General features: G+C 36.0%; 1 protein-coding gene across 2 annotated transcripts in view; it reads left to right on the top strand.

Moving 5' to 3' along the window:
• The window catches only part of LOC107874024 (callose synthase 9), a 52,056-nt gene that overhangs the window by 13,533 nt on the left and 20,837 nt on the right, over positions 1 to 17,686 (top strand). The window contains exons 8-24 of one of the 2 annotated variants that reach the window (XM_047396453.1): positions 2,797 to 2,886; positions 4,903 to 5,000; positions 5,182 to 5,299; positions 5,688 to 5,813; positions 6,786 to 6,862; positions 6,935 to 7,013; positions 8,846 to 8,968; positions 10,677 to 10,779; positions 10,871 to 10,994; positions 11,134 to 11,323; positions 11,423 to 11,475; positions 12,518 to 12,578; positions 12,658 to 12,739; positions 12,921 to 12,970; positions 13,757 to 13,843; positions 14,180 to 14,265; positions 14,366 to 14,390. In XM_047396453.1, coding sequence (XP_047252409.1) covers positions 2,797 to 2,886; positions 4,903 to 5,000; positions 5,182 to 5,299; positions 5,688 to 5,813; positions 6,786 to 6,862; positions 6,935 to 7,013; positions 8,846 to 8,968; positions 10,677 to 10,779; positions 10,871 to 10,994; positions 11,134 to 11,323; positions 11,423 to 11,475; positions 12,518 to 12,578; positions 12,658 to 12,739; positions 12,921 to 12,970; positions 13,757 to 13,843; positions 14,180 to 14,265; positions 14,366 to 14,390 — 1,572 coding nt within the window. Of the gene's footprint in view, positions 1 to 2,796; positions 2,887 to 4,902; positions 5,001 to 5,181; positions 5,300 to 5,377; positions 5,597 to 5,687; positions 5,814 to 6,785; positions 6,863 to 6,934; positions 7,014 to 8,845; positions 8,969 to 10,676; positions 10,780 to 10,870; positions 10,995 to 11,133; positions 11,324 to 11,422; positions 11,476 to 12,517; positions 12,579 to 12,657; positions 12,740 to 12,920; positions 12,971 to 13,756; positions 13,844 to 14,179; positions 14,266 to 14,365; positions 14,391 to 17,686 lie in introns of those variants that run through there. The other variant, XM_047396457.1, reaches the window with a different exon arrangement.

Consider the following 17,686-nt stretch of genomic DNA (forward strand, 5'->3'; position numbering starts at 1 on the left):
AGTGGAAAATGGTGAAAGGGTGAATTCATTACTCATTGAGTTTCGAACTATGATGGATTCTACTCCTTTTTCATTCTCTTCCTTATCAATATAAAAGTTTGGCCTACTTTGGAACATTACTGGCATAGAAGATGAGCAATTAGATTTTTCAATATCTGGATTGAAGTTTCTTCAATGGGGATATTTAAAGGTAAAGGGTTATTCATCAATTTTAGTTTGAGAAAAGAAATGTATGTAGTGACGGAAAAAATCCCAAGTTGAACGGGATAAGGTGGGATATCCCTTGATTAAGCCTGAGATAAGATTTATACTGCGTTTGGTAGATGATATGAATTTATTCCACGCTTAATCTTGGGATATTCCACCTTATCCCGCGTGCCAAACAGCCCTAAGGGTTTTAGGATAAATAGAATTAATACCAAATTTCATGCACTATAAGTTTAGTCTGCATACAAAGACCAAAGTCAGGGCGAGACTAGATAGGATTGCGGATGTCAAATGCAAGCAATTTAGATATTTAGTCTCATTTCAAGAGAATAGAATGATGAATGAAGATGTTCTTTATGTAATTAAATCAAGATGGTTGAAATGAAAATGTGCTACTAGAGTGTTGTGATAGAATAATGCCTGCCGAAATGAAAGGCAAAAAATGTTTGTTGAGGAGATGTTATAATGCCAAAATGGATGTGCGGTCATACAATATAGATAAGATTAAAAATAATCACATCCCTAGAAAGTGCAGGTATCAGGAATTGAGGATAAATTGATGGATATTCGGTTGAGGTGGTTTGGTCATGGCCCAAGTCGACCTACAGATGTACCGGTCCGTATGTGTGAAACTATGGTGAATGAAGATGTTGAAAGGGGACGGTAGGATTTAGGTCTATGTCATATGTTTTCTCCATTTAAAAAGAAAAAGAAGAGGTAGATTTAAAATCACATGAAAGAAAGTTGTCTCGAAAGTCATGTTAAAAAAAAAAAGTAGTCTCGAAAGACCTACAATTTTACACTACCAGTGCAGACATAGCTAAAGAAAGGATACAACGAAGAAAAAGATTCACAAAGCTGACATTTACTAGTGAATAAAACAATTGTCTTGTTATAGAATACCTAATAATATTATTATTAGTACTATTATTTATGTATATATTTAAATTGTTTTTGCATTTTATTTTAATTTGATGTGACGAATAACCTGAGTTGAGCTTAAATGGAAAGTGAGGATTTATGTAGCCGACATCTTGTTTGAGATTGAGGCAATAATAGTTTTTATTGGGTAAAAGGGCTAACCATACCCCGTATTATTCAAGATGGGTCAGTTTTATCCTCCATTATTTTTTTGGCATAGAAATGCCTTCCATCCCAAAATAGCTCGACAATGCCCTGCTTACTCGTAGTTGCCTCAAAACAATGAAAAATGAGTTAATTTTTTTTATTGAACTATGGAAAATTTCCTTGCATCTGTTCTAGCCTTGGTGGACCGAGTCACTTTGCACCTGTTGCTGGTGGGAGGTGATAGGTATCCGGTGGAATTAGTCGAGGTGCGCAACGCCACGTTAGTAGAAAATAGGGCAATTTGTCCCTTGTTCTTTTAAGAAAAGCTGCGGTGGAGGTGGGGTGTTAAATGTGTGAGACATAATAATATATAAGAAAATTAGTAGTACAAACGCTTTCCGTTTTAACAATTAAAAATGATGATATAACTTTTTTCTTCTTCTGGTTCTTTAGGCATTAGGTATGGGTTTTTATTTCTAATCATAATATTGCGTACCTTTTCTTACATAGCTAGTTAAAGTTTATTTTCTACATCAATAATGATGGATTTATTTTATGAACTCTAAGAATTATATGAGAAAAAAAATCAAATTCAATTATATCTTGACATGTATTACTTATTGTAATTTAAGTCATCCCAAGTTTCAGTCGATTTCAGTCAAGGGCCAACGTAATAGTTTTGAAAGAAAATGGCAGGATTCATATTTAATTGAAAAATTATTGCATGTAATAAACTTTATATAAAACATAAAGTTGACATTATATAAAAGCTGTCATTTAAAATAGTCAAACTAATCTCATAATCACCAATTTAAACTTTTGCTCGTGCTCTTTAAATGGAGGGCAAAGTTGCCCTATTCCTACTAGTTCAAGGCAAAATTGACCCGTTTTCCTTTCTTTTGAAGTAACCTTTAGTAAAAAGGGTATTTTTGAGCTATTTTGATAGCTGGAGGGTATTTTTGAGCCAAAAACACAATGGGAAGGGTGTTTTTGAGCCAAAAACATAAAGGAGGGTAGAATGATGCGTACCCTTTTCCTTTTTATTATAGTATGATCGGATTATTTATGGGATTATACTCTGCGAAATATTATATTGTGATTGCCGGGGGTTGGGAATCAAATTGCAATGTTTAAGCTAACTATATCATTTTAAGTAGTTATAATGATTAAAATGATACTCTACAAAATATCATTTTAGCAAGTTTCTGCCTTCTTAATTCTTGCCTCAAATTTAAGTAGTCTTAGTTTCTCTTCTCTATTTTGTTTGACAAGTAACCTTCATATTGGAGAAAATAGACTTATTTAATCAACAGTAATTTCTCTGTGTGCTTGATTTTGTGGTGGGGACTTGCTTGCTTCTTCTTTCTCTTTGTTTTCTTTCAATTTCTAAAAAACATGTTAATCTTTGTTTTCTTTTGTTTCATGTTTTTTATTTTTTCCCGTAATTTCCGTTGGTTGCTTGGTTCATTTTCATCAATTTATATTATGGTTTTGGTGATCACATTTCTGCTGATTTGGCAGCAAGGCAATGTTTCCAATCAGCGAGAACATATTGTCCACCTCCTCGCAAATGAGCAGACCCGGCTCCGTATTCCTGAAGAACCTGAACCGGTCGGTTTTATATCGTCTTATACATTTAAGTATATGCTATATTTGAATTTAAAGTAGTGTTTTTGCTTTCTTTTGTTGTAGAACCTTATATAAGTAATCAGTTTATTCTCCATTCTTTGAAGAAATCATTTGTCTAAATGGATAGATGTAATGCGCTTCTAGAAATAGGAGCTTATATCCTATCCTATGTTGCTTATGCTTCTTTTAGCTTATTTGAGAGTCTTTTATCGTTGTATTTGGTCAATGTGTTATAGCTGTGAGAAATCATAGCTTTGGTTGTAATTAAACGGTATGTTCTTTCATAAAGGTGCCGTGTAGGCTGTGATTTAGTGTTGTGTACTGTAGTTCGAGAACATTGTATCGTCTACTTTTTGCATGTCATAGATGGGACATCTATGCATTTTTGGTTTTCCTAGATAACGTCTACAAAGTGCAAGTTATTTATCTCTTGAAGTTGTTTCCTCGATGATCCAGATGAGATTGGTTGATTTTGTTTCATTAATTTGCTTTCCTTCAGTTTAAGCCTTCTTGTCCGTGCATACCCTGTTCATGCACTTTTGTCTTATTTACAGAACTGGACAATAGATTCTGTGAGACGTGGTAGTTTCACTGTCTTGGTTCAGCTGCTGTTACCAAATTTTGGCACTTTAACAAACCATGATACAACAACAACGACCACATACTAGTGTATTCCCACAAAGTGGGGTTTGGGAGAGTAAAGTGTACACAGTCCATACCACTACCTCAGATGAAGTAGAGAGACTGTTTTTGATAGACACAGGTGTAATAAAACATAAAACAAGATGAAATAACCTATGTTGCAGGACTCTTCGAACATGCCGACGGGTGCGTGTTGGATCCTCCAATAGTAGTGTATTTTGAAGGATCCAACACGGTGCGACAACTTTTTTGGAGAGTTCGAGCAACTTGGGAAATAACACACTCATAAGGAAAAACAGAAACAAAACACCCACAAAGTAGTACTATACAATATCTAATTGAAAGCACCTAAACCCCACGAACAAGAAACTCCAAGATACGCGCATAGCACTACGACTACTAGCATGGCTACAACAAAGCAACTCTATCTACTAGCTAAGACTCACTCCAATGAACTTAGCCCTTTACCCTGATCCGTGTCCTCCCCACCTTCCTATCTAGGGTCACATCCTTAATAAACTGTAATTGCTCTATGCCATGTTTAATCACCTCCCTCTAATACTTCTTCGACCTACCTCTACCTCGCTTGAAACCATCCATAGCCAACCTCTCACACCTCCGAACTGGTCTCGCTTGAAACCATCCATAGCCAACCTCTCACACCTCCGAACTGGGGCATCCCCACCACTCCTTATCACATACCCAAACCATCTCAACCTCACTTCCCGCATCTTGTCTTCCATCGAAGCCACTCTCACCTTCTCCCAATAGTCTCATTTCTAACCCTATCTCCCCTGATAAGTTCACACATCCAACACAACATTCTTATTTTCACCTCTTTCTTGAATGTGAGAGTTCTTGACTGGCCAACACTCCGCTCTGTATAGCATGACCGGTCGGACTGCCACTCTATATAACTAGCCTTTTAGCTTAGGATGCACCTTCTTATCACATAAAATTCCAGAGGCAAGTCTCCATTTCATCCACCCTGCCCCAATACGGTGTGTGACATGCTCGTCAATCTCTTCAGTCCCTTGGATCATAGACCCAAGCTACTTAAAACTATCCCTCTTTCGAATAACCTGTTTAAATTTTTATCCAAGATAATATTGGCAATTGGTGATGTTATATTATGTGGAACTGGCCATGTGTAGAATCTTGTCAATTATTTTTGTCTATTTAGCAAACGAGGGTAGAAATAGCAACATTCTTCTTTTGTTTGGGTGGCGTGGGGGATTCTCCAGGCTTGTTAATTGAAATAATATTTCAGCAGTTCTGTTTCGTGAGAGGCGGTACATTATCGATTACCTTCATTAATTATTTCAAAGTCTGAATTTGTGTATTTTTAACATCTAGATATTGGATGAGGCTGCTGTTCAGAAGGTCTTCTTGAAGTCCCTTGATAACTATATCAAGTGGTGCAACTATTTGGGCATCCCACCTGTGTGGAGCAAGTAAGGTTTCTGTCAAATGTGTTTTGAGCTTGCACTGTAAAGTCATTTCGTCTTAATGCAGTGAGAACTGCTTGAATTTTCTACTTGCAAAAATCCTTTCGTCTTATCATAGTCAATAACCATCATTAACACTGTTGGGTTTGTGCTCTGAGTTTCTGATACTATGCTTCTGTTTTTGCAGTTTGGATGTAGTTAGCAAGGAGAAGAAGTTGTTATTCATTTCTTTGTATTTCTTAATATGGGGTGAAGCCGCTAACATCCGATTCATTCCAGAATGCTTGTGCTACATATTTCATCACGTAGGTTAATTTGGTGTGCGTTTTATCTCTTGACTATTGGGAAGTTCTGCTGCTAATTTATTCACTCGTGTACTTTTAAATACCAAAGAGAACAGTCTTTCGATTTTATGATCTGCTCTCCTGTGCTTTCTTCTTGGTGATAATTGAAGTACACTCAGCTTGGCCTGTCAATGTATTCTAAGTTTGTTTCTTAAGTGTAATTTCCCCTTGTCTCGAGGTTGTTCTCTTTGGTGTGAGGGTATGTCGGACTGTCGGCTAAGAGGGTGAGCTATACAATTTTAAAATGAATGGGAAAAGGTGAAAAAAGAGAAGCTACTATTGTAATTAAGTCATCCCAAGTTCTATTTTCTTACTTTTGCTTTGGTTGGAACTATCAATTTTATGACAGATGGGAAGGGAGCTGGAGGAATTACTTCGACAACAGGCTGCACAGCCAGCTAAGAGCTGCATGTCTGATAATGGCGTGTCATTTCTTGATCAAGTTATATCTCCTGTTTATACTGCCATTGCTGCGGTATGCCTTTTCTTTCTTCCCCTTTTGTAGCCTAGTTTTCTTTAGATCAAGTTATATCTCCTGTTTATACTGCCATTGCTGCGGTATGCCTTTTCTTTCTTCCCCTTTTGTAGCCTAGTTTTCTGTCTCTAAAGATCTTTGACACAGACCATACATGTAAAAAATATTCCTAATTATGTATCTGCATACATCTCTATAGTTGTAGGTGTAAACCTATTTTTGATTTTGATAATTACTATTATAATATGCTGTGATATTATTGTCAGTATATATATAAAGGCCTCTCAGTTTCTTTTGGACATCTTGCTTTTGTGAAATTTTTGTTAACATGCTAATGGTCGATTTGTGGTGCTATGTGTTCAGTCGGATTACAGTTACCGCTTACCTCGTTGATCTGTGGTACTATGTGTTCTGTCAGATTACACTTGTCAAATATCTTTTCCTGATATTTGTGACTCGCTGTGAAATTTTTTCATCCCTACTTATTTTAACCATCTTTGTGAATTGGTTAAAACTATTACCTACCTTTACTACAAGAAGCTCTAGCAGTCCCTTTCATTCCCACCAGTTTCTTTTTTCCTTTTTTTTCCCGTTATTAGAAGATGCTGTTGGAGCATTATATATATCTTCAGATTTGATCTTTCACCAAGTTCAGTTTCTTTTTACTCTTTCCCATCCATAAGTTGAAGAATCTAATCATTACAGCACCCCCTTGAATAACAGATGTATAGTGCTGACATGTCATGTTTGTGAGCTTCATATTACTACGAAATTATTGATGTTACTTAAATCTTCTTTCCTGTAGATTAACAACTAGAACCAGCTAATTATTAACCTTCAATATTCATGATCTTAGCCTTATTTCCCTTCTTTTTTTCTGCTGTAACTGTGCGTGTTGGGAGTGCGGAAGGGCTGAAATAATGCTTGCAAAATCCATGCCCTTTGGATGCTTATTGATTTGTTAGCTTACAGGAGGCTGGAAACAATGAGAATGGTCGAGCACCTCATTCTGCTTGGAGAAACTATGATGATTTTAATGAGTATTTCTGGTAAGCTTTATTTCCAAGGGTGTAGGATTTCCATTGCTTCAATTTCTCATCGCCCCTTTCACTCTTCTGCAGGTCCCGTCATTGCTTCAAGCTTAGCTGGCCATGGCGGACAAATTCTTCTTTCTTTTTGAAGCCAACACCCAGATCAAAGGTTTGAGACTTGCTTTTGGTAGCAAATGCATGTTAAGCAATGATATCTGTTTAAATTAGATATCACTATGGGTATACTTGGATCATTGGAAAGGCTCCATAAAAACTTTCTTTGGGATTTGGCAGACGGGGCAAGAGAACTTCGTTGGTTTGATGGGAGGAAGTGACTACTCCTAAAAATTGGGGAGGCTTGGGAGTCAAAGATATGAGGGTATTTAATAGAGCTTTGCTGAGGAAATGGTTGTGGAGATTTGAGATAGAGGTTCATTCTTTATGGAGAGGTGTGATACTAGAAAAACACGGACTGTTGGAGGGCGGGGGGAGAACTAATGATATCACTATGGTATTTGATTGTGGAGTGTGGAGGAATATCATGAAGGAATGTGCTGATTTTGAGGTTAACGGAATATCATGAAGGAATGGGCTGATTTTGAGGTTAACATCTCGTTCAGGGTAAGACCTGGAGGTTAATGAGTTTCCAAGGTTACTAGATCTACTTCACCAGGAGCCAGTTGATAGACCCGATACTCTGAAATGGAAGTTGGGGAGTTATTGGATTTTTTCTGTCAAGTCCTTTTGTGAGAAGCTTTTGGTGAGGGAGGTGGAGGTTTTCCTCGTAAAGTCGATTTGGATTCCTAAGGTGCCGAGGAAGGTGTGCTTTTTCTCATGGTTTTAGTTGCTAAAGGGGTGATTTTGACGACAGAAAACCTTAGGGAAAGAAAGTTCATATGCATTAGCTGGTGTTTCTTATGCCATGAGACGGGTGAGGATGTTGATCATCTTCTATTACATTGCAACTTAACTACGAGACTGTGGTGGGATATGTTTAGCTGGTTTGGTATGTCTTGGGTGATGCCTAGATCTATTAAGGATTCATTGTCTTGCTGGAAAACTGGAAGAAGCAGGAGAAAGTGCAGACCTTGGAATGTTGTCCCTTTAGCTTTTATGTGGATCGTTTGGGGAGAGAGAAATAGGAGCGCTTTTGAAGGGGTAGAAATGACTTCTGGACAGTTGAGGAGTAGCCTTTGGTCCCTTATTTATTCTTGGTGCACCCATGTATTGCCGGGTTGTATTGAGAATTGGGTGTCTTTTTTAGAGAACCATGTCGTGTTGTAGGTTCTATACTTTTTGGTATATGGCCGATTTGGTCATGAGATTAATGAAACTGTTTACCTGTTAAAAAAAAAAATACTTGTATCATTTGCATGGTCATTACATGAAAATAAGGAGCTTCCGATCACTATTTACAATTGTTGTATCCTTTCTACCGTAAAAAAATGTAATTCGTATTTATTGAAAGGAAGTTACTGGAGATAATGCTCCACAGATCATCTCTTACACACAAAAAAAAGCCAACACACCGGGTAACTTTGCTGCCAGGGGTTGGCAAGCTGCGATGTAATCACCCTAGTCTTTTTACCTCTATAGGGATTTGAATATAATCCCTTTTTTTAAGAGGATCATTCCATATGTTTGATGTTTGTTCTTGTAGCCCCTTGAAGGGCAATATTTTTGCTTTCATGTCTACTATCTTTAACCATAATCTTCAAAGTGGGGTATTTGCTTTTATGGGCACTTAAAATTAATTGGTCTTAGATCTAGGTGGCCAGGGATAATTTAGTATCAATCTGGTCCAGATTATACCTGCTGGTAGGTGTAAAGCATGTGTTCATTACTAATTTACATGCGTATTTCTAGTTTCAGGTGTGAAACATTTTTTTGATATTAATATAGTTCAAAACATAGTTTTCTTGTATCTTTCTAATTTCTGCTTTATAATTTTCTAGTTTTGAAATTTTTTAGCTTGTGATGACCTTTTTCTACCTGTTACAGAACATTCTTAAATCTGGAGGTGGCAAGCGCAGGGGAAAAACTTCTTTTGTTGAGCATCGGACTTTTCTCCATCTTTATCACAGTTTTCATCGCCTTTGGATGTTTCTTTTCATGTTTTTTCAGGTCTGCTACTTGCCACTGGGTATTGATATTTCCACTTTTCTCTTAATCTGCTGTTTCTTGTGATTTTTCAGGTTACTTCATCCCATCCTTTATATGCTTGAGGATTAACAATGCATTTTATCAACTTCTTCATTTGCTTTTTTCTTTTACATCTTTTTGTGCGTGTTTGGGATTGTTTTTTTCCTTAAAAAAAGCACATTTTAAAAAAAATATGGTGTTTGGTAAACCTGCAAAAGTGCTTTTAAAAGGATGCAGAAGCAGAAACAGTTTTTCTGCTTTTGGGAAGAAACAAAAAATTTTTGCTTTACAAAAAAAGCAGAAAATATTTGTTGTCATATCAAAAAATATCCCTATCAATTACACCCACCCACCCACACATATATAAATATTTCTTTAATTAAAATAAAAAATATCATTAATGGTGATGATCGAAGAATATATAATTCTTTGTTTTCTATTATTAATGACAATAAATGATAGACGAATCACATTGCAAGATTAAATGGTATTTTGGTAGCATTTGTAAATATTGATTCTCAAATATTTAATCTTTTTAAATGAATAATTCATGAAAAGTGATATGTTTGTTACCATGTAGTGTACATATTTGCTTATTTTTAGTAAATTTTGGCACAGTAAAGATGTATCCATAGGGGTACCAAATAACAGATAGAATCTGATTTTGAATATTTGTTACCATGTAGGGTACGTATATGTATGTGGTGGTTGCTTAGATTTAGTTGATTTTGACACAGTAAAAAAAAATTTGCTCTCCTACGCTCGATGCCATCTTTTAGATTCGACACTCAAGTTCATCTTAGTACAACTATTATGGCTATATACGACAACTCTCTACCACTGATAAAGACTTAACTATTATGCTAACAAAGACATTATCACATAAATTAAAGAAGGAGATGAGCTTCTGGTATACCTTCAGAAATATAAGATAAATCTTCTACTAATGTGGAGATATTACGTGATAAAATTAAGAATGAAATCAATGAGAATTTTTATGATGCATGAAAGACTACTTATTTTTGTAGTGAATTTTTTATATTTTAATGATTTAATTTATGAAATAATTTTAAATTCACTTTGTTTGATGTTTTCGAGTAATATTTAAATTATTATAATAATATTATGTCATTATTTAATTTTTTTTTAACGTATCTATCTATGTATATAAATATTGATTGAAAATTTTATAGTTCATACTTTTTAATTAAATAGAAATAAATTTTTTAATTAAAAGTATTATAATAGATATTTAAAATAAATTTTCTCTATAAAATGATTTTAATAGTAAAAGTCTATTGATATATGTCCTTTTTCGTCATTCGTTTCTCAAAAGTACTTCTTAAAAAAGATTATCCAAACACCATTTTTTTATCAAAAACACAAATGAATCTACCAAACACAATTTTTTTTTTTCAAAAGCACTTTTCGGAAAAGCTATTTTATAAAAGTGCTTCTTAAATAAGCAGTTTTCTAACAACAATTCCAAACGGGTTCTTTGTCATGTTGTGAGCAGTTATCTTACTCGTTTGCTTTGTTTATGAGAGCAAGGAACTTAAGTTTGCTCTACTTCAGTTTGATTGCTTGATATGAGATGTTTGTTTCTTGTCATTTCCTTGCTTTCAAGAAGTTATCTTCAGAGCCTGTTTCCAGCCCTACTCAGTTTGCTGCTCTTTTTCCATATCCACAGGGGATGACCATCCTTGCTTTTAATAATGAGCGATTCAATGTTAAGACACTGAGGGAAGTTTTGAGTCTTGGACCTACGTATTTTGGAATGAAATTTCTTGAGAGTATGTTTCTCTGGCTGCTCTTTTCTGCAAAGGTGCTCCGTATTTAATAGTATTGGACTCTAACTGTAGCTGAATCATTTATCTTCTGCAGGTGTTCTGGATGTTATCATGATGTATGGTGCATACTCTACATCAAGACGTGTAGCTGTCAGTCGGATTTTTCTTCGTATGGTTTGGTTCAGCATAGCTTCTGTGTTCATCTGTCTCCTTTACGTGTATGTAGTTTCTTTTTCTTTATGGGCTTCACAAGGTTTCTAACTTTGATTCTTCTTCTCCTATTTTGCTCTTTTCTTCTTTGCGTGGCAGCCCACCCTTTCATATTGTGGAATAATGTTTTTTCATGTTCTCTCACAGGAAGGTGCTTGAAGACAATAGCAACCAAAATTCCAGCTCAACTCTCCTCAGAATTTATGTTGTTGTTCTTGCAATCTATGCTGGAGCTCAATTTTTTGTCAGCTTTCTGCTGCGGATTCCAGCTTGTCATCATTTGACAAATCGATGTGACAGTTGGCCTGTGATCCGTTTCATCAAGTGGATGCACCAGGTTTCACATTTTTTATCAGATGTTTCTGAAGGATGATCACTCTTTGGCGACCTTTCTTTGAGATGTTCTATTAATATTTTTTATCCTTTTTGTCTGAAGGAACACTATTACGTTGGTCGGGGCATGTATGAGAGAACTACCGACTTCATCAAGTAATGTTTTAATCTTTGCTGCCTTCTGTGTAAATTTATGTACTTTCTAATGATGTGTTGGTTACTTTCATTTTTCTTATGCTGAATGTAGTTTTACCTTAAGCAAAGACAAACTTTACGTTCCTGAATTAGGGTGGCCATCTGAATGGAACCATCACTTCTGGATTTCTGTTTTTATGTAGAATTGTGAACTATAAAATCATCTGAATGTCCTACTTTTAGCTAATTTGGACCTTGAATTTCATGAATCTGACAAGGGATCCTTTGGTTCTTTGTTATATGAGCTAATTTTGTCTGTAACTTGGTGTTCCATTAGTTCCTTTTGTTTTTGTGATTGCGTGAGATTTTTTTTTGAAACTGGTAACATGTATTCTGCAGCATTAAGGGCATGCTGGCCACCTCCAAAAGTGTGATTACATAGATAGCTAATTACAAAAGACCTAGGAAATCCACTATTTGTACTTCATCTACTATACATTGCTCTTTACACCAAAAATAAAAAGTAGAAATACATTTTCCTTTGATCTTCTGGATGGAACTTGATCTTCCTTTGAATATTCTCTTATTTTCCTCCTTCCATATAGTCCACCATATGCAAGCCGGAACAGTTTTCCACCATTTGTTTGGCTTTTGCTTCCTCCCTTGCATGAGAATTAATGCATGACCTTTCTATCACTTCAGTGTTCTCTCCTCCTATCCCCTGGATGAAGGTTTTATTTTTGTAATCCGGTTTCAGAGACCTTTTGCTTGTACAATTATATGCTGTACCTTTTTATGCATTTGCTACGATCAGGCGGCTCTCTCATTTATGCAAGTAGACTCTTTTGTGATGTCAATCTTGGTTGTTAGTCTGAATATTGTGTGTTTTTTTTAATTAAGAAAAAAAAAAGAAAATATCCAAGGCTTCTATACTGTTAGAATGTTGTTGTGGTCTTATTATTTATTATTCTCCATGTTGTTTGGTGGATTATAACTATTTAGGTGATTTATCCAGTTAATCAGCCAGTGCTGAAATCTCATCTGACAAGTTTCATTGGTGTAGGTATATGGTTTTTTGGCTTGTTGTATTGGGAGCAAAATTTGCTTTTGCCTATTTTCTACTGGTATGTTTCAGTTTTTATTGACATTGATCAATAGCTTTTATTGGTGATTTATTGTTTTAGCTTTAATTTCTTGTTGCAGATTAGGCCATTGGTGAAGCCAACAAGACAGATAGTAGACATGGAAATTCTGGAGTACTCTTGGCATGATTTTGTTTCTAAACGTAGGTCACTCTATTGTAGCATGAGTTTATGATTGAATTGAAATTCTTTCAGAATCTTTGTTGATTTCAGTATTTATGTATATACGAACATCTATTACCATTTCTGTGTTGTGTTCAAGGTTTTTGGATGTATAATGTTGGGATCTCAATTTCCATTAAATGCACGTTACTCTTTTGGCAGATAACCATAATTTTCTGACGGTTGCGACCTTATGGGCACCAGTTTTTATTGTAAGTTTTAATCTCTAATAATGTGTAAAATGCATATCTGATACCTTTCGTGCTTCTCCTTGGTATGATAACGTGTAGTTGTATCTGAATGTTTTTCTTAGGCAGTAGAATAGGTATTTATGCACCAAGCAGTGGAATCTTCATGATCTAGAAGTGCGATTATCTTGTTTACTTACTCTCTGCTTCTTTGGATATTGCTTGCTGTTTTGTGAAAAAATGCTTGTGAACTTATTAAAGTTAAGAAAAGGGAGGTTGGACATATGCTTGTTTGTGAAATAACATCCTGCCAATGCTGGGTGATGTTATGTGGGGTGTATTTGGATTGAGCGCTAATAGGATGAACTAAACTTTCTTTAGTTGATTATTGGAATTTGTCCTCAGATGAATTCTATGTTCTTGGATATATCATTCTAGTGGCAGGGAATGCTTGTGAAGGGGATGTACATGCAAGTAAATTAGTTGATAAACATGCTACCGCAATTTAATCTTCCTCCTCTCAAACTATGTCAAACAAAGATGAGTGACTGGACTAATGCTCTTTGTGTTTTATCTTTTACATCACTTTCCACCTAATTCATTGACATATCTTGCTTTTGAATGTTTGAGCTGGATTATTGAGCTTTTGTGGCGTGGCCTGTCTTGTTGGTCATGTGATTTCTTTGCACTTACGATTGAGTTACTGCTGATTGCCAATTGGTGATCAACCAGATAAATATTTCGGGCACAAAAGGTGCTTGTTGGATAGTTCTTGGATCACCATCTTACTATTGCTGTTATTTAATGCAGATATACCTGTTCGATACTCATCTGTTTTACACAGTTATATCGGCTATTTGGGGCTTTCTTCTGGGAGCACGAGATCGCCTTGGGGAGGCAAGCAGTTATTTTTTCTATATATTGTGTTTATAGTTCTCTTTTGTAATTGTTGAGTCCCACATCATTGGGCTAGGAGGAAAATTTGTTTTCTAATAATAATGATATTAGAGCCATGACAACCCAATACTTGTCCCTCCCGGTGTTGGGCCCCTATATTATCTCATCCATGCTTCATATGTGTACAGTCCTGGGCGTGCCGAGGGATGTGCCCAAATTCCATTTGTTTATCAGTAATGAATAGGACAATTCAAATCCTTGGTTTATTGTATGACCATTTGTGGATGAACTCCACATGTCAGCCTCTTAACAATATTTTTGAAAATTGATATTCAGATAAGATCATTGGATGCTATGCATAAACTTTTTGAGAGATTTCCGGAGGCTTTTATGAATAGTCTTCATGTGCCTCTCCGAAACAGGTGTCCATTTATTTTCCTCAGTTAATCAATTTATGAATGACCAAGTTAATTGATTCACATATCTTTTTCTAATCGGGTCTAAATCCAATCTGTTTTGTAGGGCTAGACCCCTGTCTTCTGGTCTGGTGAGTTCATTGATTTTCCATTTCTCATTGATCTTGTCTTTACTGATATCTGATGTTGGCACTTGATTAAGTTACTGTTTAATAAATGGATAAATGCTCATGTGCTGAATTTGCAACAGTTGCAACTAGTATCCTGTTCACTTTGCATACCATTTTAGTGGTACTTGTACTATATAAGGCTAAGCTATACTCCCCTCAATCTTCCGAAAAGTTTTAATAAAGTTTTACTTTTATGGGGATGGTGTGAAAACATACTGATTATCCTGCCGTGTGGAAATCTCACCAAATATTTGACATTTTAATTTGGCTTTTGCCAAAGCTCCTATGCTTTCTAGTCAATTAATTAGTGCAACTTAATGTTTTGTCTTTATGTTACAAGATGAAACTTTTTTTATTGCTTTTGATGTATAAAGTACTTCTTAAACAGTTTTTTATGATATTTTGCAAATTACATTGACAAAGTTTCTGTTTCTGGATTATTCCGTCTTATATGGTTATAATATTACATTTTACTTCATCTTGTACAACAACATACCCAGTGTGACGGGTGGAAGAGTAGGGTGGACACAGACCTTATTCCTATCTTGTGTGGGTAGAGGAATTGTTTCCAATAAACCCTCGGCTCAAGTAAGGCATTTACATTTACAGACTAGTTTGACAAATTCAGTAAAAGTCTAAAAGCATGATGAAATACCATAGAAAAGAGAAGCGTTGACAACGAAAATAGTAAAGATAACCTAAGTAAAAGAAACAACATTAGCAATACAATCGAAGAATAAAATAATAGTATTTATACTGCTAAGTTTATGAGGGAAAAACAAGATGCTCTAAGTTAGAAACATATTCCTCACAGGAAAGGAAGAAATTACCTACTAACCCTCTACCCTTATCCTTTTTTTTTTGGAAACAAATAACATTTTGTATTCATGCCAGTACTTAGGTAGCACTGGAAAACCATAGTTACAAGAATAAGGTTAGATCCAGAGTATACCAAAAACAAATCGAACCTAAATGGTATCTAGGACATCTAGGATTGATTCGATATCACCCCGGTACACCTTAGTACACCAAAAGCAAAATAACAAAATACAATTTAGCTTAATCTGTTGTATTGAATTGCTTCTATTCTCAAAACATTCATCATTCCCTTTTTTCCAAATTGTCCACCATATACATGATTCCTCCATCTCTCTTTGTTCCTTGCTCCAGCTCCAACTTCCTCCTAGATAAAAAGAGTGTCATCGATTTCTTGGCATTACCAATTAATGCCTCTGAGATTGATGAAAATCTTCCATAGTTGATCAGTGACGTTGCAGTGCAAGAATAGGTGATTCACTGTCTCAGCTTCTTTTTCACATAGGAAACACCTTGAGCAAGTGATACCTTTCTCTTAAACAAATTCTCATGAGTCAGGACTACTTCTTTAGCAAGAAGCCAAGTAAAACATGCAACTTTATAAGGAATCTTAATCCTTGACTTTCATGCTTTCCTATCTAGGTTATGTTCTCAATGAGATGAAGATGTGTCATGTCATGTCTAATCACCTCTCCTCAGTTATCCTCGGTCTACCTCTACCTCTTATTAGACTTTTCACTGCTAACTTCTCGCGCCCCTGCACGGGGGCATATGTGCTTATCCTCTTTACAGGCTTGGATCATCTCTGCCTCGCTTCGTGCCTCGTATATTTTTATTCCTAATCTTATCTCTCTTAGTGTGCCCATACGTATTTGTATGCATCCACATCTCTGCTACATTCATTTTCAAAATTTCTGAATTCTTGACTAGCCAATGCTATGTCCTATACAACATAGTTGGTCTAACCTAAGTTACTCGAACTCTTCACTTTTGGTGCCGCACCCGTGTCGACACGACATGGGTGTGAGTGTGGGATTCGTACCCGATCTATTAATCGATTTTGGGTACTTTGACCAAAATCGATTAGAAAAGTCCGGACAGATTTAAGAAATTTAGTAATCGAAGCAAAAGCTAAGGTGAAATTGAAGAAAATGGAATATCCTGTATATAGAAATTTCTCTGTTATTGCTTTTCTTTTTATCTCCTTCCAAGATTTTCTTCTTGAACAACATTTTTTCCTCAATTTTTCATATAATATCTCATAATTTATGTTTTATAACTCTATTTTTAGATATTTAAATTATTTTTTACCGAATCCCCGCACCCATATCCATCCCTAGATCAATATCCTCAAATCTTTAAATTGAGATCGCGAAGGATCCGATCTCTAGATCCGTACCCGTGTCGGACATCCGCACCCGAGTCCGAGCAACTCAGGGTCTAGCAACCACTCTTTCAAACTTAACCTTTAGGACTCGGTGAAACATTCTGATCACATAGGGCACTGGATGTGAGCATCCATTTCATTCATCTCTCCAATAGGATGTACGACATTATCATTAATCTCCTTGTTTTCCTGGATTGAGATGCTTAAAGCTTTCTGTCTTGTGTATTTCTTGTGGATTACCTGTGTATCAACCCTTACTTTTACATACGCCTCATATGATGCGTCACTGGATTTGCACTCCATATATTGTCTTAATTTTGCTCAACCTAAAATCTTTCGGCTCTAAGGTTTGTCCTCGAAAATTCAGTTTATCATTAACTCCGCCATGTATCTCGTCAATCAATATTTTCATCTGCAAATAGCATATACCATGGTACCTGTAAAATTAGGTCTTGGGCTAACTCACACCCCAAAAGCTATCTCCAAGTGAAGAAGATCGCCCAAACCTTATACCGAGGCCTCCCATCTCATTAACCACCAATTTGAGACTTTTTCTCTTCCTTTAACACTCCTCTGCGTCATGCTAGGACTAGACATCTGGTGCGTGGGGCAATTTTTAATTTGGGGGCCCAACATTGGGTGAGATGGGTCATACTCTGATACCATATAAAATTAGGTCTTGGACCTAACTCTCACTTCAAAAGCTAACTCAAAGGGAGGAGGATTGTCCAAGTCTTGTAAAGAGACCACCGGTCTCATTAACTACCAATGTGGGACTTTTTCTCTTTTTTTAGTAGTTCCTCCCCTTAAATAAGTTGTGTCAATTCATTGTCACCAAGGAAAATACAATTGTCCAACGGTTGATCTCTGATGAATCTTATTGTACTTCAGAAGTGTTTCGAGTCCGCTTCCACTGTTTTTGCTTGGGTTTTGGTTCCATTATTCATGTCCTTAATCGCTCTAATGCATGTCAAGCGTATGCTTCTAGACTCCAAGCATCTCCATAAAACCTCTCTATATGGACTTTGTCGTATGCTTTTTCTAAGTCAATGAA

The sequence above is a fragment of the Capsicum annuum genome, chromosome 1 (genome assembly GCF_002878395.1).
Source record: "Capsicum annuum cultivar UCD-10X-F1 chromosome 1, UCD10Xv1.1, whole genome shotgun sequence".
NCBI classification, from domain to species: domain Eukaryota; kingdom Viridiplantae; phylum Streptophyta; class Magnoliopsida; order Solanales; family Solanaceae; genus Capsicum; species Capsicum annuum.